The sequence below is a fragment of the Elephantulus edwardii genome, unplaced genomic scaffold (genome assembly GCF_000299155.1).
Source record: "Elephantulus edwardii isolate Elephantulus edwardi_28Jun2011 unplaced genomic scaffold, EleEdw1.0 scaffold00098, whole genome shotgun sequence".
Taxonomy (NCBI): Eukaryota; Metazoa; Chordata; class Mammalia; order Macroscelidea; family Macroscelididae; genus Elephantulus; species Elephantulus edwardii.
In genome coordinates, this window is record NW_006399848.1 from 1925180 (window position 1) to 1953066 (window position 27887).

Below are 27887 nucleotides of genomic sequence, written 5' to 3' on the forward strand. Positions count from 1 at the left end.
CTTTATCCAGTGAGTGAGTGTTCAGAGATTAAACATTGCATAAGAGATTGCTCATCTTTCTCCCAAGGAACAAAGCTGGTGGATTCCAACTATATGCCTTTGAGTTGGCAGGGCAACTCCTTACCCCCTAGGTAGGTCACCAGAGCTCCCTCCTACATCCTGGGAAACTCCTTAATCCCAAGAAAGTTTTCATTTCTTAAAAGGTTTCACTTTTACGCTTTTTATCCAGGGCTGCATATATGCATCCTCTATCCAGCCCCTTGGAGAAGTAGCTGTGTATTTTTTTACCACTTGTACATGGCAATATTCTTGCATATTCTTATCCTAATTTCTTCTTTCCATTTAATTCCTGAAAAAGCCAACTATATATGAGAGAACAGAAAAAGGGGTAGAGCAGGGCTATGACTATTTTCATCCTTTCTACTCCGTTAAGTTGTAGTTCAGGGACCAGTGTAGGATTCCAGCGAGTTTAACTGTGAGGAGCTGCACATTTTAGAGGCTGAGATAGTATAAAATAATGCATCACAATCCCGGAACCTCTGCTGGAGTCAGTCTAGATAATTTGTGTTTCCCTAGAGCTGGTGTGGACCGGCCAGATATCCCTCTGGGAGAACATCTAGGGGTAAAGAGAGAGAGAGAGGCCATAGTGGTGCAGTGGTTAAAACAGTAAGCTGCTAACCAAAAGATTATCAGTGTGAATCCATCAGTTTCCCTAAAGGAGAAAAATGTGGGTTGGGCTTCAGTAAATTTATAGCCTTGGGAAATCCTATGGGCTGGTCCCTGGCCTACAGGGAAGCTAGGAATCTGAATCAACTTGATGGCACTGTGTTTTGGCTCTTGGTGTCAAGAGCTTTGTATGTGTGTAGGCATATCTGGGTGTGAGGGTTCATACTCAGTTTTTGTGGTTTTTCCTTCCTCGCTTATAAAATTGGGAAAACAGTATTCACCTCATCAGTCACCATGGGCTGTTGCATAAGTTGTCAAGCAGAATGCTCAGGCATATGATTGGCACAGATTCTCTGAAAAGTGAGATCCGGTGGTATAGTGCATAGGGAGTCGAATTCCTAATCCAAAGGCCGTGCTTCTCTGCTGGTTCGAACCCACCAGCATTGCTTCAGAAGAAAGACAGGCAGTGTGTGATTCCAAAACCCTCCTGAGGGTTGACAATGAACTGGTTCTGACTTGGTGGCCTTGAGTATGAGTTTTGGTTCTCTGAAAAGTGTTTCGTCTTTGCATGGTGACACTTGGTGTAAGGTTAACTGTAGGTTTATGATTCCAAATATCATTTAATCATCTGTTGAGCTTTCTGAATCTATGGGAAAAAATTGGGAACAAAGCTTTTTTTAAAATTCTAATTCAGTTGGTCTGAGGTGAATTGAGTTCATACCCCATCCGGTGCTTGTGGTAGTTCAGAAAGCATTGGAAATGGGCTCTTTCCCAGGACATGCTTTCTCAACCACTACAGTTGCATTGTCTCATTTGAGGAATTAAAAAGATGCTGATGCTCACAACCTGCCCTGATTATGAGCTGATTGATTTTGAGGTGAGCTGATTGATTTTGAGGTGAGCTGATAAGAGCCAGGTGTGAGAACCACTGCCTACAAGTGTGCCTGGATAAGAAGAAACCAGAATATTTGTTCAAATGCAGATTCTTTAATCTCACCTTTTTAGCTGTCTATAAAATTCCCAAGGCAAAGAATATAGTAATCGGTGTGATAATATCCTGAATTGTTAGTGTTAACTATGACTGATGTGTGAGCATCATAGCTGAAGGAATACTATTTTAAAAAAAACGCACTAAACCTAACTTAATTTTGTAACCTCACCCTAATTCTGTAAACCTTAACAAAAGTTTACAGACTACTTCAGGACCTCCACAAGGAACATACTGAAAACCCAATAACAAAATCGGCAAAAGACATGGAAAGACTTCACCCAGGAAGACATTCAAAAGGCCAATAGAGGCATGAAGAATTATTAAAAATCACTGGCAATCAGAGAGAGATGCAAATCAAAACCACAATAAGACACCATCTCACTCCAGTTGCAGGAAGAAAGTCTAACATAACAACAAGCAATACATGTTGGACAGGGTGTGGAGAGATCATGCACTGCTAGTGGGATTGTAAAATGGTACAACCATGCTCCAGGAAGTGTAGGGCAGGAAAACAGTTTAGTGTTTCCTCACAAAGCTGAAAATAGAAATCCTGTATGACCCAGCTATTGAGCTGCTGGGAAAATAGAACTGAGATGCAAATGGAGATTTGTACGTCTATGTTCATGGCAGTGTCATTTATAATAGCAAGAAGGTGGAACAGCACAAATGCCCACCAGCAAATGAATGGATAAAGAAATTAAGGTACATTCACACAGTAGAATACTACGCAGCACTAAAGAGAACGATTTTGTAAAATACTGTATAACATGGGAGAATCTAAAGAACGTTAGGCTGAGTAAACTCAGTGTCATAAGGACAAATACTGCATAGGACTATTATTGTAAATAAATAGGATAACTAGTGAATAAGTGGATAAGATGTGTGTAATAGACCAAAAGGGGAAGGAGTAAGGGCAGAGGAACAGAGGAAATCATTAAGATAACAGTGTGGTAAGTGGAGTTAGGGTGGGAGTTGAAGGAATTAGTAAAGTTCCAGTGGGAACTTGAAAAGACAGGGTAATAATAGCCATATCAATGGTGATTAATTAATTAAAAAATCATTTTACTTTGATTTTCTTACAAAGTTCATATATATTGTGTTTCACACTATCTTTCATTCACATTGTGTTTCATACAACTATTCCGATTGATTACATTTTATAAAATGAATCAACATTGAACTATGCCCACCATTGCCCTGTCTTTCCAGATTCCTGCTGGACCTTTCCCATTTCTTTTACCCATCCCACCTTCTATCCACCAAATTGTGAGACCCTTTGATTTCCCTCTTGCACATCCTCACCATTTTCTGCTCCAACCCTTCCCGCCTTGGCTCCTCATACACGTTTTCCTAGTTATTATCTTTCTGTTTCTACAGTAACAGTCTCATACAGTATTTGTCCTTATGGGATTGAGTTAGTGGTGATTCATTTTATAAAACACAATGTACATCTGTAAATGTGATGTGACTGTAGGAGTGTGTGAAATGCAGGGTACATAAATGATACACAGTATGTATGAAATTTGTATGCAAACCAGTATAAAAGAAAGAAAATGGAGAGAAAAAAAACCCCTCATTGCTGTTGAGTTGGAACAGACTCCTAGTTGACTCTTTGGTACATTTTCAGAGGCGGTAATCGCATGGGAGGAAATTGCCTGTGTTTCTCCCAGGGAACAATTGGTGGGTTCAGACTGCTTGAATTTGGGTTGGTAGTGCAGCTCCTTACCTACTCGCCCATCAGAGCTCAAAGAGGTATCATGTAGTTGTTGAATCCTTAATTTAATACTGCCTGACTCCAGCCTTCGTGTGGAGAATATGTGCGTGTGTGTATGTATTGAGTTGTAGACAGCTTGAAGGCACCTAACAACAAAAACAAATACGTATTGAGTTGTAGACAACTTGAAGGCACCTAACAACAACAACAAATACATAATATAAAGTTTTAATAAATATATTACTTTAATATAGAAAGTTTTTCTGCATGTGTCTTGTTATGAAATCCTCATATTCTCAGAGTAGCTTACATAGATTTTTATCCCAGTTTTATTAGCAAGGAACCTGAGATTTGGGGATACAGTTATATTTACACTTGTGAGTGTGAAGAGAGAGCACACACATCTACTGTTTTGAAAGGTGACCATAGTCCAATGGAGGAAGAGAGGTGTCCATGGGAAAGCAAGTAGAAAGACATGTGGGTGTGATGCAGATTGAAAAACATGGTGGAAATGTAGAGCCGGGAGAGGATAGTGGGAAGTGGTTTGTGAGGAGGAGGCAATGTGAGAAAGCTTTTTTTTTTTTTGGCCAGATATGATCCTGGACCGTCTAAGAGATGACAGTGTGGAGGTTTCCTTTGTGGGGCTGGGTGAAGGGTGAATGATAGTGACCTCAGGGATGAACTCTAGGTGACCTGCTTTGTTGGTTTTTCATAGTTTTATACTTGTTTACAGAGAGGAAGGTAGCTTGCATCTCCTTGCTATTGTAACACTGGAGTAAACATGGATGTGTGTACACGTGGGTGTCACAGCCCTGGTTTCTATAGAATATACTCTCAGTAGTGGGATAGCTGGATCAAATGGCCTTTCTATTTCCCACTTTTGGAGAAAGCACCAGACTGCCTTTCAGAGTGGGTGTACCATTTTACATTCTCACCAGCAGTGAATGAGAGTTATAATATAGGCTATAAATTCCTTTGTGCTATTGCATCACATACATAATAAACTAATTTATTTTACATCCTCTTAATTGCTTAACAGGAATATATTTTATAAGTCTTGGAATTTTGAAAAGAATTGGTTTATTTTTTTGTTGTTCCTTTCTTTTTTCTTTTTTTTTACTTTCCCAAGGTGAAAACTGGAATATGCTTTTTCCTCCTACTGGACGATAAATTAAATAAATAGACATATGAAGTATCATGTAGTTAATTTCTTAAGGGTAGGGTTTTTAAAAATGATAACTAGTTCGTTAAAAACCAGGCATCTGTGTTGTTAAGACTGTATGTTAAATTATGAAGTCAGAAGAAAGTGTCAAGGACAATGGATTTATTTTTAGAACAAAGACAGAAAGCTGTCTGTCTGGCAGCCAGATAAAAGCCCCAGCTCTGTAAAATAGGCAGGCTTTTCTCCTTCTCTACAACATCTGTCTCAAATTGTTATATATATAGTACCTACTCCTATAAAGTATCTTCAAGAGCCATACAAAGATATAGTGAAACTTTATGATTGATAAGATTTCAAGCAGTTGGTTTAAGTTACTGGTCTTTATAGACACATAAGCATTTCAATAAAATGCTTTTTTTTAAAAAAAATTAAATATATATATGGCGCTCTAGTGGCCTAGTGGTAAAAAGCTGCACTGCTATCCCAAAAGCATTACGGTTCAAATCCAGCAGCTGCTGTGTGGGAGAAGGATGGGCAAGCTCCTCCTATACAGTTTACTGTCTCTAAAATCCCGATGGAGGGCCAGCTGTGGGCCAGTTCCAACTTGATGGCACAGAACAACAAACAAAAATGCAATACATATTCTAAAACAAATATAAGTGCAAATAAATACAAATATATTAGATTTGTGCTTCTAAATAGCTGCTAAGTTTTCAAATATACCTATATTTTAACATACCAGGCCCATGTCTAAAAATTTCTTTTTCATATAACTCATCGCCGTAGAGTCAGAATCAACTCATAGCTGATGCTCCAGTGGATTTTTAGAGTCAGTAAATCTCATTGGAGGAGACTGCCCGTCTTTCTCCTGCAGAGCAGCTGGTAGATTTAAACCCCCTGCCTTTAAGTTGGCAGCACAGCTCCTTACCCACTAGGCTACCAGGACTCGTTTACATATGTACTGTGTATTTTTATATACAACATTTGCTTGAATATGTATGCACAGACTATTCCTTACAGAGTAGTTTTGAGGGAATAATTTTTCACATTTCATCACATACTCTGAATTTTTGGAATTTTCCATTCCAACTGTGTTGGTTTTTAAAAAGGACAAATGTTAAAAGGAAGCTAATTACAAAGTGAAAGGAAAATGTAATCCATTTGTTTAATAATTTTGTAATAGCTTTCTATAAATTAAGGAAGACCTTTAATGTCAAAGCCTCTATCCTGGGACAAAAAAAAATATTTCCAGGCATATTAAAGAGGAAATATCCCCCCACATTACTTTGGATCTTGAAATAATTAATGGTAAATAACCTCAGAAAATATCATAATGCAAATGAAACATCTAATATTATTTAGAAGAATTACATGTAATGCCAATTTTGAGAGCCTCACATTTTGAATTACATAGTCCAAATTGACAAGATTTCCCCCCCACACCCAGTGTTTATGCTTCTCTTGAAGTGTCATAGAAACACTTGATAACGATTCAATGATATTGAGCTATTCACTTCGTTTGTAGTGTTAGGAATTTATTTGTACAGAGTGGTTCCTGACCATATGCTCTTGTTGGATTGACTCCTATTTTTTCAGAATCAGAAATTAGTGAAGCATTCTTTTTTTATTTCCTGATCATCTGCTTACCTCTGCCTTAAGAAGATTGTCTTTGAAAAGGATTCTTTGTCTTTAATATAACTGAATACTAGATGTCTCCAGAATTGATATCTTAATGAACATTTTAGTAGCTTTACTTAGAAAACATTTCTTATTTGAGAATGATCTGAATTATACCTCCTTTGTTCATGGACATGATATTTTCTCTGAATACAACAGCCTGTCACCCTATTTTGCTCCCTATACTGATTCTATATTTCTTGTGACTCACCTTTCTTATGTCTAGTATCTTTTTATGTTTACTGTTCAATGTGATGCTTACACACCTGACAGAAAATGTCCAGCTGGTTTGGTGATTTAACCACTGTCCAGTATAAGCAAACACTTTCAAACAGAAAGTGCTCTCTATCCAGGTCATCTGGAAAGAGACCTCCCCCCTTCCTCCCACCACTGGACTTCAGTTTCTAGCTAGTAAAAAGTAGGATATTGATTTCTGTCTATACATAATGCTTATGGCAAATCAAGGTCATTTGAAACAGTAGCAATCTCACATTAACTTCAAATCTAATCTAATCTAGTCCAGAGTCTCTCTTACTGCTGTTGAATTGGAACAGACCCATAGCTGACCTGTGGTTGGGTTTTGGAGGCTGTAAATCCCCAGCAGGATTGGGGGATTAGCCATCTTTCTCCCTTGGAGGTATAAATGCATTGGAACTACTAGAAAATTGTCAGCTTTATGTTAACAACACAATTTACTTCAGACTACCCCAAATATAACAGAGTTATAACGAGGATCTTTCCCCCCTTTTAAAAATTTTGCATTAACTTGCATAAAAAAATTAATATACATTGTGTTTCATATAATCATTCCTATACATTGTATTTTATAAAATTAATCACCATTGGTCTGTGCCCACTATTATCTCATCTTTTCAGGTCCCCACTGAATCTTTGCTAACTTATTGACTCCTCTCTCTGCCTATCAAATTCTGATATCCTGTTATTTCCCCTTCCTACTCTGTGTCCCTCTACTCACTTCCTTTCCCCTTTTCTTTTTTTTAAAATTTTGTGTTTTTCCCCCTTTTCTTTTATATACATCTTACAAGTTATCCTTCTGTTTTTACAATAATGGTCTTATGTGGTATTTGTCCTTATGAGACTGAGTTAGTTTACTCAGCTTAATGCTCTGTAGATTCTCCCATATTATGGAGTATTTTACAAAATATTTAATCCTTAGTGTTGCATAGTATTCCACCATGTGAATGCACCACCATTTCTCAATCCATTCATTTGTTGATGGACATCTGGACTGTTTACATTTTCCTCCTATTCTGAATAACACTACTATGAACACCAATGTACAAATCTCCATTTACGTCTCAGATCTCTTTTTTCAGGGTATATCCCTAGTAATGGAATAACCTGGTTCATATAGAATTTCTATCTTCAGATTTTAAGGAAATGCCAAATTGCCTTCCAGAATAGTTGTACCATTTTATAATCCCATCAACAGTGGATGAGAGTTCTTATCTCTCCACATCCTCTCTAACACTTATTGCTTATGTTCTTGTTAAACTTTGCCACTGCTGCTGGAGCGAGATGATGTTTCATTGTGGTTTCGATTTGCATCTCTCTTATTACTTTGAGCATTTCTTCATGTGTCTGTCGGCCATTTGAATGTTTTCTTCTGTAAAAAGTCTTTCCATATCTTTTTCTTATTTTCTAATTGTGCTATCAGTCTTTTCCTAAGTAGGCCCTGTAGGATTCTGTAAAATTTCATTATGACACCCTTGTCTGAGGTGTCATTGAGAGTGGTTTTTTTTTTTTTTTTCAGTCAGTAGGTTTTCTTTATTCACCATTGGAAAAAGTTTTGTGCCCACAGAAACTTAATCTTTAGAAGGTCCCATTAATTGATGTTATCCTCTCCTGGTTATTATTCATTTCTGGCTGTATCCTTTCCAGGTTGTTCATGACTGGTTTTTGCCAGTTTAGGCTTCTAAGTTTGGTCCCATTTTGTCTCTTATGATCTTTATGGTCTTGGGCTTTACTCCCACATCTCTTATCCACATTGAGTTGATTTTTGTGTATAGTGTGAGATGTGGATCCTGCTTCAGCTTTCTGCAGGTAAAAGTCCAGTTTTGCCAGCACGATTTGTTAAGGAGTTGTCGTTTCCTCATTTGATAGGTTTTGTTTACTTGTCAAATACCAGTTGACCATAGGTAGATGGATTAATTTCTGGGTTCTAAATTCTGTTCCATTGGACTATGAATCTGCCATTGTATCAGTAGTGTGCTGTTTTCATTATTACAACTGTGTAGTAGGTTTTGAAGTGAGCTCTGGTGGCCTACTGGAAAGAAGCTATGCTGCAATACCAAAGGCACATGGTTCAAGGCCACCAGCAGCTCCATGGGAGAAGACTAGGCAGTCTTCTTCTGTGCAATTAACTGCATCTGAAAACCTGCTGGAGAGTCAGCTATGGGTTGGTTCCATCTCCAAGGTACACAACAACAGTAGGTTTTGAGATTAGGGAGAGTTATGTCTCTCATTTCATTTTTGCTTCTTAGAAGTGCTTTGCTTATTTGTGGTCTCTTTCCTTTCCAAACAAACTTGCCAATTGCCTATCTCTTTGAAAAAGGAATTTTGTATCTATATTGGGATTACATGAAGCATATAGATTGCTCTTTGTAGGATTAACATTTTCACTGTATTTAGTCTTCCTAACCATGAGACTCTTATCACTGGACTGATAGGCGGTGTCATAATGGATGGAGAGAGGATTGAAACTGTCAGCAGCTTCATTTTGCTTGGATACACAGATAACACCTTGGTACCAGCAGTCAGAAAATAAGGAGACATATTGCACTGAAAAATCAACAGTTAGGGACCTTTCCAAACTAATGAGGAGTAGTGATGTCAGTTTGAAGACTAAGGTGTATTTGATTCAGGCTATAGGCTTTCCAATTAGTAGCTGTGCATCCAAGAGCTGGAGAGTGAATAAAGATGACAGAAGAAAATTTGACACCTTTGAGCTGTGGTGTTGGAGAAGAGCACTGAACATTCCATGGACAGCAAAGAGAATAAACAGCTATGTCTTGGAGAGGGTACAGCTGGAGTGCTCTTTGGAGGCAGGAATGATGAGGCTTCACCTCACATACTTTGTACATGTTGCAAGGAGATGTTACTCCTTGAAGAAGGACATTGATGCTGGGAAGGGTGGAGGGTCAGTGAAGGAGAGGTAGACCCTTAGCCACATGGATTGACATAGTGACTGTTACAGTGGACTCTTGTGTGTCAGGAAGTGTGAGAATGGTGCAGGATAGAACAGGGTTCAGATCTTTTGTTCATAGGGTCACTGTGAGTCATGCTCATCTCTGTGGCAACTAACAACAATAACAACAAAACAATATCAACAACAACAGCACCCATGATCAGGGAACATTTTTCCATTTACTTATTTCTTTTCCTGTTTCCCACAGTAGTGTTTTGTAGTTTTCTTTATAGAGGACATTTATGTCTCTATTTAGAATTATTCGCCAGTATCTGAATTTGTGGTTGGCTATTATAAATGATACTGATTTCTTAGTTTCCTAATGCGTGTTTTCTTTGTTACTGTGGAGGAATACCACTGATTTTTGTATGTTGATCTTGTATCCCACCACTCTACTAGTCTATGCGAACAGTGGTGGGGTTTGGGCTTTTTAAGTCTTTGGGATTTTCTGTGTACACTATCATGTCATTGGCACATAGCAGTGGATTTTTTCTGATTTGGATGCCTCTTATTTCCTTCTCTTATCATATTGCCCTTGTAATTATTTCTAATACAGTTCTGAATAGGAGTGTTAAAAGTGGGCCTCCTTGTCTGGCCCCTATAACAGAGTATATTTTAACCTTCTGTTAAATTTACCATCAGCCCTATTAAACACACTAATAAGGGCACAACATTTTTAACAATAATGTTTGGAGAAAGCTTTGATTTGTGTTGCATAATGCACAGTGTAGGTCATGAATTTTATGTTCACAAAACTTTGCATCATTTTATGTGAAATTACATGTATTCACTCTCATTACTGTCACATTGGAAAACACTCATCATTGACCGTCCATTGGGTTTCTGAGGCTGTAAATCACGTGAGAGGAGATTGCCCATCTTTCTCCCTCAGGACCACAGGTGGACATGACCCTCCAGAGGAGCTAAAGGTTAGCAATGCTACTCCCTGTGAGCAGCGCCACCAGAGCTGTCTCTGAGGTGCCATCAGATCGACCATGATACAAGCATCCCTGCTCATAACAGACTGGAAGCTGACCCTGTTCTGTCCTGTGCCGTTCTCATGCTCTCTGCCATACTCAAGCCACTGCTGAGGCCACTGTGTCAGTTCCTTATGTATCATTGGGACAATAACATTTCTTTATAATACTGAGGTGAAAACTTAATGTGATTGTGTGTGTGTATATATGTATTTATTTATATTGGGTGGAACAATTACTGGTACATAATAATTGTAATATTAGCAAACATTTATAACTTAATGAATGTCAGGTACTGATTAATTATTCATATTAGCTCATTTAATCCTCATAACATTTCTGTGAGATTATTAACCCCGTTTCAGAAATTAACTGAGGTACCAAACCCCCAACCCCACCCTGTCCCTGCTAATAAAACCTCTCACTTCTACCGAATCAGTTCCAACTCAAGGACTCTCTAGGGCTCCGGCATTTCCAAGGTTACACAAATCTTTACAGAAACAGATTACCTCATCTTTCTTCTTCAGAGAAACTTTTGGGTTTAAAACAGCACCTCGTGGTTAGTTGTTATTGTTAGGTGTTGTTGAGGCAGAACTGACTCATAGCTGACCCACCAGCAGGTTTTCAGAAGCTGTACGTTGCATGGAATGAGATTGCCCATCTTTCTTCTATGGCGTAGGTGGTAGATGTGAATCATGTGCCTTTTTGTTGCCAGCACAGCTCCTTAGTGCCAGGCCACCAGAGCTCCCTTTTGATTAACAGCCAGATGCTTTTAACAACACTGATACCAGAGCTCCTAACAGAGAAGTTAAATCCATTGCTCAGGTTCACACAGTCAATGACTTTAATAACAGCTCACACTGTTAACATCTATGCTACACTGACTCTCCTCCGAAGCTCAGTACCAAAGTTCCTAATGCCAAAGTTAGTGTCTCCTCCCAAATCCCTTTGACCTTGTGGGCTCCATCTCACATTCTCAAGTGTGTGACATACCAGCCTAACTTGAACTCTACCAGATTCAACCACTCAAAGTGCTAAGTGACGATCCTGGGAATTTGGATGTGTCACGGTGTCAAGGATTGCATTTTATGTTCTTATCTACTCATGGGAGTTCTCATGGGTAGAGAGTTATGCTGCCAAGCCACAGATGAGCAGTTCAGTGTCTTCCCATGCCACTTACAGCCTCTGAAAACCCAGCGGAGGGCCAGCTGTGTATAGGTTCCAACTTGATGGCAGTGAGAGAGAGAGAGAATGAGTGAGTGAGTGAGTGAGTGACCTGCTCGCCATTCCCTTTACAAAGCTGAGGTTTACCAGATCCTGGTGATTATCTGATAGGGAGCAGTGGCTTCATATTTATAACCATATTTCTTAGAATTCCAGTGAATGAAATGTCTTTATCCTCCTTACCTTGTTATATCTTGTTCTCTCCCTTCTACTGAATATTTAAGTAAGCTTAGTCCTCTATTACTGAATGGTTACATTTGCCCAAAATTCATCCTACCAGTTCTTTTATTTTACTCATTCCTTGCTGAGTCTGTTAAATTATCTTTTAGCTACTGAAGAAGTAGGAAATTAGCAGAGGGATGGATAGGAAAAATTCCTTCCAAGCAGGCTTCTTAAACCATTTAATGCACAAAGGAATCACCTTGGGATCTTGTTAAAATGCACTTTCAGATTCAGCATGTCTGGGCCAGGCCTGAGATTCTGAAAGTCTGTGAGTTCCAGGTGATGATGTCAGAGCTCTTATTCTGCAGACCATATTGTGAATAAGAAGTTCTTAAATACTAGAGACTACATAGACCATTTACAGACACATGTAATCCCAAGAAATGACTGTTCATGGAATTTAGTTGATGTGACTGTCTGCTAGAAGAAACTGTACCATTTCAAACTTTTACTTCTAGACCCTGTTTACTAGCATGGTCAATCCTGATCTGAAAGCATAGATAGTCCTCTGTCTACCTGGCAGCCAACCTTTGATATGTTGTTGCTGTGTGCCATTGAATCTGAACTGATTCATAGCTGGCCCTCCACTTGGTTTGCAGAGACTATAAATTGCACAGGAAGATTGTCCATCTTTTCTCCATCATGTAGCTGATAGATTTGAACTGTCTGTCTTTGGACTAGCAGCTCAACTCCTTACCCATTAGGCTACCAGAGCTCCAGTACAGCCTTTGATAAAGGCAGTGTAAAAACAGACATTTTCCTCCCCCAGTTTAACCTTAGGTGACTGTCTATTGATTTAACTTTCACTTTAACTTATGAGAAATATTATGTTGCTTGCTGCTGCTCAAGGTTGAGTTACAGTTTAGGAAACACAGGATTCAACTTCTCCTGGTGGAAGGGCTACATTTCAAGATCTGTTTCTTTGTTCCTTTCACGTCACCTACATAAAAGGAAACTTAGGTCAACTTTTCTTTTCCTGCCTTTTGATCTGGAGTCAGCTCACTGGCTGTGTCTATGAATAATTCTGTTTGAAATGGCGTGGTAATGCTGATGTGAATAATGAAATTCTGTACAAGGTTTTCTATGTGGAGGTGGAGTCTGAGGAGCAGCCTGTAAAACAATGTGCCTGAGTGTGTTTGTGATGTTCTCTGTTTACATTTTCAGGGAGGGGAACACTGTTACTACCAGGGCCGTATCCGGGGAAGCCCTTCCTCATTTGTGGCTTTGTCAACATGCCATGGACTTCAGTAAGTGTTAAAAAGAATTTAATTATTATTTCAGTATCTACTATTGATTTTATAATGCACTGTAATTTAAATACATATCATATGTCCCTAGAAAGAACTTCAGATCTCTGATTTATGTAATTTTTTTCTTTTTTAAGTGGTTTATAAACCAAGAAGACATTTAAATTAAATTATTTAGCCCAATTTTGAACTTTGGAATTATATGCAATATAATACTCTGTAGAGATGTATTTTGAGGGTTTTTGGCTCAAGCTTTATCCAAGTTCAGAGATGCATGGTTTGGAAACTTTGGGGTTGGTGTTTTGTTGGGTGTTTAGTTCTTTGTTACTCATTCCTTTGTTACTCTTCCTCTTTCTAGATGTTAACTTTCATGTTTTCTTGTAATAATAGAAATTTTAATAGATGGAAATGCTCAGCTCCTTTCCTCCAAAGAGAAAATGTTGCAAGTGAGTGCTAGAGCTCTTCTTCTTCAGCTCTTTTTTGAGTCCAAATTACACATAACTCACATCAAAGTCCTGGGAGGATCCCTTCTGTTCTCAGACGTCTCCGAAGAATGGGATTCTTCATCCCTCCGTGGGGCCTTGCCCCCTTTCCCATAACCTCTGCTATCAAAGAATGCTTGCTGATGTTTAACCAGGACTCCATCGACTTCCTCTGTCCTTTCGAGGATGGTGATAAACAGGGGCCAACTTATTTGCTTTATAACCCCCTTAAAACTACGGTGTCATTCCTCAGCATCCTAGTTTTACTAAATCTTCTATCATCCTTTTTGCTTGTTTTACAGAACAAGCAGGTATTTGAATGTAGTTTTCTTAGTTCTGGTTTGGTAACTGATAGCATTTCTTTTTGCTGCCAAGTTAGAGATGTAACTCGTTCATCTCACAGTGGCTACAGAGTGTTCTCTGTGTGCCAGTCACTGGGAATATTAAAGTGATTAAGCATGAACATTGCTCTCAAGCAGCTCACAATCTAGTGGGAATACCAAATCCACTCCAAGGAATGGAGTTAGTGTATTTTCTTTTCTTCGAAAAAAGCTGATGTGTGGGAGAGTACAAGCTTCCTTTGGATGTAGGAATGAGGTAGAATTTGGGGCCTCCGAAGAAGTGACATCTGAAGAAGGTGCAACAGGTCCCTGAGCAACTCTTGATGGCATCTCCCAAGGGAAGGGGGGTAGTTATCCTAACAGATCTGAAGGCAATGGAAGGAAAATATCTAATGGAGAAGGCTGTGAATTAGCTGTTGGTGGTGGTGTATACTGTTGAGTCAGAACCGACTCAGAGCTGACTCTCAATGGGTTTTCAGAGGCAGTAGATCACGTGCGAGGAGACTGCCCATCTTCCTCGCCGTCTGGGTAGGCTGTAAAGGAAGCTGCATGGAGAGCAGAAAGCCTGGAGTGAGAGAGCAATTAAACGGACAGACATAGACGACTTCTGTTTGCTTCCTATTTCTTAAAACTGGCAATATTACTTTAAGTAAACTCTTTACATAAAGAAAACAAAATCAGGCTTATTATTTGAGACCTTCAAGTTTCTGATCTGGAAAAAAAAATATTAAAGTCCTATTTAACAGTAATATTATATGTCTGATCTCAGCCCAGTTCAGCTGTCAGCTTCACTTAGTGCAGCTGGGCCTCTGGACATTTGTAGGGCAATCTTAATGCAAGGGAAAGCAATATTTTTAAAATAGAATTGTCATTTTCTCTTTCTCTCTTTGGACTGTGATTCAACCCAAAGTAGAATTGTAAGCAACTTCCTTAGAGCTTATTGGAATTTACCACTTAGTCTAAATGGACACAATGATGGGACAACCAATAGTTTTTGTCACCTTCTCAGTTCTGTGTACATAAGGTCATCATGAATCAGAGCTGATCTGACAGCACCTACAACAATGAGGCTCTAAGAATAGAACTGAGAACCCAAGACTGAATACGTTGATACTGATTCTCCAACTTAAAGGAGGATGGAAAAATAATATTGAGGAAATCTTAGAGTAACTAGATCAGGAGGCAGAACCCAGAAGGCTGTCTGAGTTGTTTTGACTGAGGGTGATTTACTTCTAACTCTCCATCTAAAATGAAACAAAAGTTACTAGAAACCACACTGCTTCTATTTAGGAATTCTGTGTTTCTGTTGAAGAATACTGTGCGCTTAGGAATACTATAAGGATGTGGACAAACATATAGGCTTTCTTTAGACTTATCAAACATATTCTGTGTGTATATATTTATATATATACATACATACATATATATCTATTCTTTTTTACTTACTAATTATGCTTTTAAATCTTGATTTTACCTTCTAAATTGTTAAAAATTATTGATGGATTTTTTATGTATTGTTAAATATTAGTCATTTATGTTGTTTCTGTTGAAGTAGCTTAAATACAAAATATATTCTTTTATCCATTACTTATTCGTTATAAATAACCAAGAACATATTAAGATTTGTCATGTCTTGGTTTACAGAATTCAGTTGAGAAAAATAATCAGGTTCCTCTATCTTTCAGCAGAGAACCTTTAAGGGTGCATATTTTGATTATGAAGAATCAAATATTTTTGGTATTTTGCTCCTGCTGCAGTGATTGATTATGTTTGACGTTTCCTGTAACTATGGGAACCTTAAAAAATGTAACCAGGCGTGAATTTATTGCCCCCTTGTGGTGACTTGTAAGAAAGGCTATTTTTTTAAAAAAGGGGTTTTGATGCAGTAATTTTTATTTTATTTCACTTGACTTGTAATGAATAGCTCAGGCCTAGATATAGATTATTGGAATATACATATGTTCTGGGCTAAGGATACTTATTGATATTTATGAAAAACATCAATATTGGAAAAGAGCAAATAAAATACGTGTTTTTTTGTAATTTTTAAAAATTTTAATAATTTTAATGAACATTTACAGAGATTTTGGATTTCCATTCATTCAATTGGTAGGGACTCACTGACATATTGTACAGAGAAATAATTTTCTGTTTTCTGCCAGCATCATCTTCTTTTATTCTCTGTATCTTAGCATTTAAGCACAAAAGCAACTTCTCACTAGACACTAGCCTAACATAAGGGTAAATACACTCAGTGCTATGTAAACAAAAAGCTTGCTTGCTACATTGCTGTGTGAGCTTTGGAAAGGACAATCATTTAGTCATTTGCTCAGTGAATCTGGCCAGCTCTCTTCAGGGAGGAGTAGTATGGCCACTCCCATGACTAGTCTTGTTTAGGACAGGTTCCCTTCTCTAATTGCTTAGGTGTGTATATTGCCTGTGGTTTTTTTCCAAACTACTTCTGTTTATCTTTAAATTCCAAATTCAGAAAATGCACTTTGAGTTGAAAGCTGCAAATGTGAGAATAGCAGCTCTAAAAGTTGAGGGCATGTGGAAGGTGTTACATCAGGAATAAAAGAATTTGACTAGAAATGCAGCCTGAAGCCATTATCATTACACTTCAAGAAAGCCAACCAGCTTCACCAAAGTATCAATGACAAACACATATAATCTTCTGTGTTTAACATCTTGAGGGTCATTCAGTGATTTTCACCTAGAGCTGATAAGTAACTGCAAGGGTTGGACCACAGCTTTGATCCCCGTAGGCTGAGAAATAAGACAAGCCTTTTCAGCATAAATGGCAGTGACCTCATAAGAAAAACCATGTGTTCCTAAAAGGTTGGCTCTCATAGCAGTGTTATTCACAATAGCAAGAAAGTAGAAACACCCTCAAATGTTCAACAAACAAATGGTTTGAGAAATTGTAGTACATTCACACAATAGAATACTATGCAGCACTAAGGAACAGCAATTTTAGAAAATACTTTATAGCATAGGAGAATCCAGAGAGCATTATGCTGATTGAACTGTCTCATAAGGACAAACACCAGTAGACCATTATTGTTAAAATATAAGGTCTTATTGTATAAGACTATAATTGTGAAAATATAAGGATAACTAGTAAGATGCTATTATAGGGGAAGGAGGATAGAGAATAGGGAAGGGAGGGAATCACTAGGATAATAGAATTCCATGAGTGGAGAAGGGCGGATCCTCTGAGAGATAAGGTATTAGGAATGTATTAGGTGAAGGTGTTAGCAAAGATCCGATGCACACCTGAAAAGATGGGGTAATAGTAGGCATACATCAATGGTGATTAATTTTATAAAACACAATATATATGAGTGATGGTCGAGAAATGCAGTGTACATGAGTGACACATTTTATATATATATATAAATGCAAACCAATATAACATAACAATGAAATGGAAAAAAGAAAAAGTAAAGGCTTGCATATAAATCCTCCAGATATTCCCCACTTGACTCACGGCCATCTCTAATCTAAAAGATCCAAAACAAAATTCCCAGTTTGTACTCAATTCCCTCCACCACCCTGTTCTGCTTGTCATAAAGCCTTTCCCATTTTATTAAAGATGGGAACTCTGCCCTACCATTCGCTTAGGTTAAAACCTTTGAGTCATCTTAGACTCTTCTTCCTCTCTGTTCATTCCATTACTAGTCTTTGAACAGAACTTAATTATTCTGATTTCAAAATCAGAATTGTCATAGTATGACCAGTTCTCATCACCTTTTTACCATTAATGCCTTGATCTAGCATCTTGTCTTACCAGGGCTATTGTCATAGCTTTCTTGCGTGTATCATGCCATAGGATAAAGGTGATTCTCATACAGCAACTGGGTGGTATTTTAAACTTAAGGGTGACTGTTCTGCTTTGATCAGAACTTTCCAGTGACTCCTTATCTCCCAGAGGAAAAGCCAAGAGAACACGTAATATTGCCTTACTTCTCCTCGGAGCTCGTTTCACTTCACTGCCTCCCTTGTCTACTCTGTTCCCTTCATACAGCCTTCGTGCTGTTTCTGATACACACGACGATCCTCTTGTCTCCATCCTTGATTCTTTGCACAGATTTCCTTAGTTTGTACTTAATTATTGTTGGCTCTATGCAGTTTGCTCTGATCTCACGTATTTTAAAAAACTTTTTATTGAGTGACTGTTATGCCCCTGACCCCATAGACTGTCCTCTCTCCCTTTCTCCATTTTCTGGTACCATTTCTCGCCTTTGAACTTGGTTTTATATTCCTCCTAAAAATTTGTTAACACCCATTGTTTTGTTATTGTTAGATACCTTTGATTAAATCACAACTTACAGCAACATTTTAAACAACAGACTGAATGTACAATACCACAATGAGGGTCAATAGCTTGTCTGCTTCATTCACTCAGGTCTCCCCAACATCTAGAGAATTATAAACGCCAAACCCCAAATTCATTGTTGTCAAGTTGGAGCCAACTCATAGCTGATCCTCCAGCAGGTTTTCAGAGGCTGTAAGTCACAGGGAAGGGGAACTGCCTATCTTTCTCCTGTGGAGCCATTGATGGATTCGAACCATCAGAGAGGCAGCATGCAGCCTCTCCAAGAGCTTAGCAGCCCAGCTCCCTACCAGCTATGCCACCAGAGCAGTGAATAGGTAATATTTGTTAAGAGAATGTTGAGAGATTGCAGATGAGAAATTTGAGCACCACTCTATAGAGTCTAGTGCTGCCACTGCCTCTCCCCCTGACCTTCAACCTCTGTTTTTGATGGTTGTGTAATTTGGAGAACTTCTTTTCATTTCTTTACCTAAACTATGAGGATCTTCATGAATTCCTTAATAAGATGTAGAAAAGACAAAATGAATTAATAGAGGTACAGTAGTTAGCATCTGGTAAGTTTTTGACACGTGTTAATAACACTTGTTTCTAAAGTAATTTTCAGGCATGTGGTAGGTAGATCATTCTCAGTACAGTCTCTAACAACCTGCATTGGAATCACTCGGGCTTTGTTTAAAATGTAGTTTCCTGGACTCCCACTCAGAAATCTGAGAAGGGGTCTGAGGGCAGTTTTACCAAGCTCTCTGAGTGAGTTTTTACAGGTTGCTGTCTTAGAACTTTTGACCAGAGGGGTGAGTAATGGGGAACAGGCTGGGGAACATTCCCCTTAAGCATGAGGATCAGGATGAGAGGGCCTCCTGATCTGTGGGTGTGCAAGAGTGATAAGTGAGATCAAGAAATGGGAACTGAGAAGAGAACTGGCCTTTTGAATTTTAAAATAGTCTTGTTCTGGAGAGAGCTTGCTCTGAGGAGAAAATGTGTTATTTTAAGATGATCTTGTTCTGAAGAGCTAATGTCTGTAATTATTTTCCTGCCCTTGGCAGCGGGATGTTCTATGATGGGAACCACACGTATCTCATTGAGCCAGAAGAAAACGACACATCCCAAGTAAGTGCTCCTTACAGTTGTAACAGAGCCTGGGAAAGGCGAATGCAAATGTTGATCCTGAAGGCTCTCTGACTTTCTTCCATCTACATTATTCCAATTTCATGTTTTGTGGGTGTTTTTTTTGGTTACTAATCTTTTCTTCACGTTTTTATTATTATTATTGTTGTTGTTGTATGCCCTCAGTCAGAACTGATCCATAGCTGCCCCCTAGCTGGTTTTCAGAGCCAGTAAATAGCACAGAAGGAGATTTCACAGCCTTCTCCCGTGGCACAGCTGGTACACTTGAACTGGAGGCCTGAGCTAGGTAGTAAATGATATTTTTAAAGAAAATAATCAATAAATTTAAAAAAACACCCAAAGTGTTATTTTGTTTGTTTTTGTTTTGTTCTGTCTCCAAGACTTTCTTTGCTGTTGCAAATATCTTTGTGTGTGTGTGTGTGTGTGTGTGTGTGTGTGTGTATTAGAGATGTACTGAAGCCACCGTTAATGTGTGGTCAGCACATTCATGTTCATATGACTTTTTAACTCTTCTTTACTTAATTGCAGATTTTTGTCTTACCTTTAAACCTTTGAGAACCTTGCTCTAATTGAAATATTATTTTTTTATGAATTAAAAATTTTCATTTTATGAATTGAGTTAATTTTACAGAGTACAGACACTTCCATTTTGTCTCTGTGCACACAAATGACTTTATCTTATGTCATGCAGCATTGGTCAAGCATAGAAACAAGCAGATAATTCCAAAGAACACACATTGTTTTGCCACCCGTAGTAATTGTGTGAGAACTCTGGTGGCCTAGTGGCGAGAAGCTCTGCTGCAATTCCAAAGGCATGTGATTCCAGGCCACCAGCTGCTCTGCTGGAGAAGAATGAGCTGTCTCCTTTGCAATTAACTGCCTCTGAAAACCCTCCAGAGGGTCAGCTATCGGTTGTTTTGACTCTATGGTATACAACAACAGCAACAAGCTTACCTTACAGGAAACAATCATCTGGTTTCCCTGGATGATTATCTGAATTCATAAAGCAGTTGTATTTGAGAACACTGTGTGTATATAGTATGGTATCTTCTAATGCACACTGCAGAACTGCAGACTCTGCTATTACAATGTGAATTTTTCAGATAACACAGAGTGTACCCATTTATGACATTAAAACAACAACAACTTAGTAACCTATATGAATCCAAGTGAAGTTATTTACACATTCCCTAAATTTTCCTAGGTTTAAAAATGCACCTACTTCTGGTTTTCACAAAACTCTGTATTACACTTGAGATTTATAAGAGGTTCCACTTTAGACACTTCCTGTGCCAGTCTTCCTTAGTTGTGAGGTCTACAGTCTGCCTCTCAAAGCCATTCGGCTCTTAAGAGGGGTATGGATGAGTGGAAAAGAACCACTTGTAAAAAAACATTGACACATCTTCCCAAATGTCTCACTTCTCCTTGGGGAACTGGTCCATTACTGCAGGCTTTGGCTTCTCAGTGTGTGAAGGCATTTTGCTTCCAATTGAATATCCCTTTGGTGGAAGGAGAGCCTACAGGAGGGAGTGGGAGTAGTCACACCATGGCTGCTCTCCACGCCTCTGCTCTCCAAACCCAGGAGAATGCGTAGTCAAATTAGTTCTTTAAAGGATCTCAGCTTCCCTGCTTCCATTGCCTGAAGCTGTGAGGCTGATGTTTAATCTGTAAGTCTGTTTGCTTGTAGATGCTTAATCTTTGTTGCTTATGTAATTTCAGGCGGATTTACGATTCCATTCCGTTTACAAATCCAGACTGTTTGAATTTCCTTTGGATGATCTTCCATCTGGTATGTTTTCATCAATGACTCACTTTTTAAAGGCACAACTTTAATAGTTCATTTTGATGCTTTGCCCATAGTCTATATGTGGACAATCATTAGCTTGTGACTTCACATGGGATAATCTACAAGGAAAATCAGATCACTGAGGTGGGGAACACAATGAAAATTGGCTTCATGGTACAGAGGATGAGTTTGGAAAGATGTGGATTGAGGACATGGAAAGGAAAAAATGTGGTTATGAGTCATTAATATATTTGTTGTTGTTACATGCTGTCGAATCACTTGTTACTCATAGCAACCCTGAATACAACAGCTCTGAACTCTGCTGTACCTTGGCTCTGACACACCTACCCCCATTACCCCAGTCACTGAGTCAATCTATCCCATCCAAGATCTTCCTCTCTTGCTCTGTCCCTCCCCACTTCCAAGCATGATGTCCCTCTCCAACGACTGGTCCCTCCTGGGTCCTTACTACTGTTGACAGTCACAGAGTTGGTCCCGACTTAAGATGACTCTGTTCACAGTGAGATCAGACTTTTGTAATCTGTAGCTTTCATTGCAGGTATTCAGAAGTACTTTGCCAGGCCTTTCTTCTTAGTCAGCCTTATCCTGGAAGCTCTACCTTGTAGCATCATACAACGTGCAAGTGCTCACTGACAGCAAAGGGGTGATTGTGTCAGGTGCAGAAATAGAACCCTGGTCACTCACATAGATGAATGCTATCATTGAACCACCAGGACCTTCCAAACTGAAATTCTCGTTCTCTCTCGTTACTATCGAGTTGGAACTGATTCCTAGTTGGTGGGTTCTCAGAGGATGTAAATCGCACTAAAGGAGATTGCCATCTTTCTCAGAGGAGCAGCTGGTGATGTCAACTGCCCACCTTTTTGTGTTGGCACCGCTGCTCCCTACCCACTAAATTATTGTTGTTTGGGTCCTTGCTGTTCCTCCCTGCCCTCCTCCACACACAAGTAAAATACTGATGGAGAAATAGTATTAGAACAACTTCTTGGTGAAGTACTGGCTCTGAAAACATGGGAATGAACAATTTAATCTCACTGGAGTTTTTGCCACAGTTTTTGGAGATCAGTATTATTGGCCCCATATTACAGATGAAAAGGCTGAAGCTTGGCCAGCTTGTCTTCTTCAGTGCCCCACACCTGATAAAGAACAGAGAGGGGGTTTGCGTTGTGGCACCAAGGGAATGTACCCTGGGAAAGAGAAACAGAGAAGGCGGAGAAATTACCAGCTAATTGAAGCAAGTCTGAAAGCACGCTTAAGAAAATAACTTAAAAGCTTATGTACCTCACTGGAAAAATGAAAGAAATGTTCTCTAATAGTCTTCCCTCTCTAAAATAACTATTAACTCCTTGACCTACTCCAAGTCCACTTAAGATAACCTCCTCACTTCTGCCCTGTTATCAAAGGGATAGAAAACATGATCATAGAAGTCATTATTTAAAAAGAAAATCAGCACATGATCACATAGATGCTCTTACTTGATTCAGACTCTCAGGTTACCTTATGAAACTTTTCAAATCTGTGTTGTGGGAAGAGAAGAAATCATGACCGAATGAATTGACAGTGTAAAAGGTGATAATGGAAACAATAAAAAAAATCAGTTGATACTTAAAGAAATAAAGGTTTCCCCTGGACGTTTGAAGGCAGGCTTACAGGTAAAACCTCATTTTATCTTTGCTTGAGTTTCTATTATGCAGAGCCTTTGGCAGTATTGGCAGCTGCGCTCTTTTGAAGAATAGTTTTTAAGGAGATTCTTACTTTGCAAAGCCAGCTCTACCTCAGTTTCTAGTTTTCTTTCTCATCAGGGTTGACATCATTGTTGTTGTTGTTGTTGTTATGTGCCATCGAGTCACTTGCAACTCATAGTGACCCTATGTACAAGAGTCCTAAATGCTGTTCTATCCTGTGCCAACCTCACTGTCTCAAACACACTCATTCCCACCACTCCACTCACAGACTTGATCCATCTCATCAAAGGTCTTCCTCTCCTGCACTGTCCCTCCACTCTGCCAAACATGATGTCCCTCTCCAAGGACCAGTCCCTGCTTGCAGCATGCCCAAAGTATGACCCCAGGGAGCATTCTGGCTTCACTTTCTCCAGGACAAACCTGTTTGTTCTCCTAACAGTCCATGGTATATTCAACTTTTTTTCTCCAGCACCACAGCTCAAAGGCATCAATTCTCTTTCTATCATCCCTATTCATTGTCCAACTATCTGATGCATAGCACGTAATTGCAAAGACTATCGGCTAAATCAGGTGCACCTTAGTCTCTAGCCTGATGTTGTTGCTCTTCAGTACTCTTGAGAGGTCCCTCACAGCTGACTTTCCCAATGCAATTCGTCTCCTGATTTTCTGGCTGCTGTTACCAAGAGTGACTGTGGAACCAAGTAAACTATAACTGTTAACTATCTCAATCTCTTCACCATCCATCTTGATGCTGCCATTGGTCCAGTGGTGAGAATCTTTGTTTTGTTGACGTTGAGCTTCAATCCGTATTGAAGGCTGCAGTCTTTGACCTTCTGCAGCAAGCACCAAGAAGCCAAACCTAAAGGAAGAAATAAAAAAAAAAATCAAAGAGCTGAACAGAAAATTTCAAAAGGCAGCTTGGGATGGCAAAGCAAGATACTATAATGAAATATGCAGAGAGCTGGAGTCAGAAAATCAAAAGGGCTGAACTCGCTCAGTGTTTCTTAAGCTGAAGGAGTTGAAAAACAAATTCAAGCCACAGGTGGCAATAATAAAGATAGTTTGTGTAGAATGTTAAATGATCCAGGAAGTATCAAAAGAAGATGGAAGGGGTACACAGTCACTGTATCAGAAGGAATTGGCTGACACAGAGGAATTTCATGAAATAACATATGAGCAAGAGCCTATGGTGATGAAGGAGGAAGTTCAAGTTGCTCTGAAGGAATTGGCAAAAAACAAGGCTCTGGGAGTTGACTGCATACCAATTGATTTATTTCAACAAACAGACACTGCCCTGGATGTGCTCACTAAGTTATGTCAGGAAATCTGGAGGCTAGCCAACTAGCCAACTGACTGGAAGAGATAGATATTTGTTCCCATACCAAAGAAAGATGACCCAACAGAGTGTGGAAATTATCGAACAATATCATTGATAGCACATGCAAGCAAGATTCTGCTGAAAATTATCCAAAAACATTTGGAACAGTATGTCAACAGAAAACTGCCAGATGTGCAGGCTGGGTTTAGAAGGTCGTGGTACTAGGGATATTATAGCTAATGTTAGATGGATCTTGGCAGAAAGCAGAGAATACTGGAAGAGTGTCCATCTGTGCTTCCTTGACTATGCAAAGGCTTTTGACTGTGTGGCTCACAGCAAGCTATGGCTGACTCAGAAGAATGAGAATCCCAGACCACTTGATTGTGCTAATGCGAAACCTATACTTGGACCAAGAGGCAGTAGTCAGAACAGAGCAAGGAGACACTACATGGTTCAAAATCAGGAAGGGGGTCCGTCAGGGATGACCTCACTAGACTGTCAGTTTTAAGATACATTTGTCTCCTAAGATGCTTAAGTTTACTATGATAAAGGAGAAGGAAACCAGAAATAGAAAAAAAATTTTAAAGTATCATTTTTATGACATAAGCTTAAAAGTATGTTTATTTTTTTATAGGTCAATTAAAGTAGAACTGGATTATCTATTAGGGATTATCAGAACTTTGTCTGCTATGCTTTGTGTATCTCTCACTGATACAGATAGAGGTACAATAGGTGCCTCTCCAAACTTGTTTCATTGTAACACCTTTTTAAATATTCACATCTCTTAGGACTGTTACATAATATAATGCGTTTTGGCTTATTTTTTTTTTTCTATGGACCTCTTCGTTGTTCAGAGCCAATTAAAAAAAAAGACATACCATTAGATGCGCAATGTTAACTGTACTATTTGAGTGCCCCTAGAGTCTTTAGTAATTTCTTTTCATTATTGTTCAAACTAGATATTTATTAATTACACTGATATCTCAAAAAATCAGCTTTCCTCTGTGTAATTTTTTTATCAAAAATTTTCACTTCTGTTTAACTTTTTATTAGTTTTCTAGCTTCAAGAATACCAGAGGAATGTCTATCTGTGTTTCATTGATTATGCAAAGGCATTTGACTGTGTGGATCACAACAAGCTGTGGCTAACCTTGAGGAAAATGGGAATTCCTGAACACTTGATTGTATTTATGTGAAACCTATACTTGGACCAGGAAGCAATCACTGCATGGTTCAAAGTTAGGAAAGGAATGCATCCTGTCTCCATACCTTTTCAATCTATATGCAGAACAGATCTTCTGGGAAGAAGGGCTTAATGCAGAGGAATGTGGCATCAGCATCAACAACCTACAATATGCAGATGGCACAACCTTGCTTGCTGAAACTGAAGAACCTGAAGCGTTTGCTACAGAAGGTCAAGGACTATAGTCTTCAATGTAAATTGAAGTTTAACAGCAAGCAACAAATATTGGCAAGGTTGTGGAGAAACTGGAACCCCTATTCACTGTTGGTGGAAGTGTAAAATGGTGCAAACACAATAGAAGGCAGGATGGTGCTTTCTCAAAAAGTTGCAAATAGAAATACCATTTGACCCAGCAATTCCACTACTGGGAATATACCCCCAAAGAAACCATAACTGCCACCCAAGCAGATACATGCACACCCATGTTTATCGCAGCTTTGTTCATAATAGCAAAGAGTTGGATAAAACCCAAGTGTCCATCAGCAAACAAATGGGTAGAAAAGCTGTGGTATATTCACACAATGGAATACTATGCTGCATTGAAAAACAAAGAACTCATGAAATATTATTCAAAATGGGGTTGACCTTGGAGGACATTATGCTGAGTGAAATATCTCAGTCACAAAAGGACAAATACTGCATAGTGCCACTTTGTAAAATGGGACCGACATTGAGATTGGGGGGAGACTGAGAAAGATGGGATAAATAATGTATACTGCATTGAAACAGATGAGGGAGAAAACTGTTTAAAAGGGATTTGTGATTAGGTTTTATTGTCATGACAGGAGTCCAGAATGAAGGCTGCATAGTGGAATGGACCTGAGCGGAGGGATTGTATAACAATGAAAGAATTTTTCATTTACTTTTCACAGGGAAGAGTGAACTGTGGGGAGCGGGAAGGGAGAAAGTGCAACAATGAATGAATAGAAATCCAAAGTTTCTGTAAATATTAGTTAAAATTAATAATAATAATAATAATAATAATATAATACAAAGATTATCACCACTGGGCCAATTGTTAGCACCATGATAGATGGGGAAGAGATTGAGGTTGTCAACAATTACAGCTTGCTGGATCCGCAGTCAACACTTTAATACCAGCAGTCAAGAAATCAAAAGACAAATTGTATTGGGAAAATCTGCTGTCAGGGACCTCTCCAGAGTAGTGAAAAGCAACAATGTCAGTTTAGAGACTAAGTCCAGGCCATGGTCTTTGCAATTGCTTGCTATACATCAGAGAATTGGACAATGACTAGGGATGACAGAAGAAGAATCAATGCCTTCAAATTGTGGTGCTGTAGAAGAGTCTTGAACATACCATGGACTGCCAAGAAAACAAAGAGGTCTCTCTTGGAGAGGGTGAAACCAAGTTTCTCCTTGAAGGCTAGGATTTTGAAGCTCCGTCTCACATACTTTGGACATGTGGCTAGGAGAGACTGGTCCTTGGAGAAGGACAGCACAGGTGAGGAAGACCCCGGATGAGATGGATTGATACAGTAACTGGGGCAATGGGGGTTGGTGTGTCAGAATTAGTGAGACTGGCTCAGGACAGGAAAGGGTTCAGAACTGCTGTACAGAGGGTCCCTATGGGTTGCAGGCAACTCAGCGGCACATAACAACAACAACAAAGAGAGCTCTGGTGGCCTAGTGGCAAGGAGCTGCACTACAATCTCAAAGGCACACAGTTCTAATCCATTAACTGCTCTGGTGGAGAAGGATGGATAATCTCTTGTGTGATTAAGCACCAGAAGGTCAGGTATTGGTTGGTTCTGACTCAGTGGTACATAACAACTATAACTTGAAGTTACTTTTTCTTTTCCAACATTACTACTTAAAGGTGTACATTCCCTTTAAACACTGCATCCATGCATTTAGATAAGTCAGTTTTTCCAATTCCCTCATGGTTTCTACTTTGTTCCATAGGTTATTTAGAGCTGTGCACCTTAATATACAGTTAAAGTTAAAAGATAGTGATACCTATTTGTTACTAATTTTTCATTTAATTGAACTGTGGTAACAGGAAATATTGCTGTTACTGTATGCTACTGAGTCAGTTCTGACTCATAGAGACAGTGTATGACAGAATTGCCCCATAGGATTTTCCAGGCAGTAATCTTTATGAACAGGAGCTCCGGTGCTGCTGTGTGTCAAGTATTGTATTATTTTTTTTTACTTTTTTAAATTTTTATTTTATTACTTTTTTGTGTGGGTACCGTCAAATTAGATCTGACTGGTACAGGAGGAGATTGTCCCTCCTTCCTCAGCAGAGCATCTGGAGGATTCGAACAGTGCACCTCTGGGATTGCAGTGCAGCTTCTTGCCACTAGGTCACCAGAGTTCCCAAGTATTGTATTATTATTAGCTAACAGATTCACAGTTTGGATTCACTAGCTGCTCTGTGGAAGAAAAATGAACCAATCTATTTTCATAAATATTTGTTGCTGTTTTTGTTAGGTGCTGTC

The 27887-nt window shown here is 39.0% G+C and overlaps 1 protein-coding gene across 3 annotated transcripts in view; it reads left to right on the forward strand.

Moving 5' to 3' along the window:
- The window catches only part of ADAM22 (ADAM metallopeptidase domain 22), a 290471-nt gene that overhangs the window by 183261 nt on the left and 79323 nt on the right, over positions 1–27887 (forward strand). For all 3 annotated transcript variants that reach the window (XM_006891449.1, XM_006891450.1, XM_006891448.1), the window contains exons 5-7: positions 13006–13088; positions 19291–19354; positions 21092–21161. In XM_006891449.1, coding sequence (XP_006891511.1) covers positions 13006–13088; positions 19291–19354; positions 21092–21161 — 217 coding nt within the window. The remainder of the gene's footprint in view (positions 1–13005; positions 13089–19290; positions 19355–21091; positions 21162–27887) is intronic.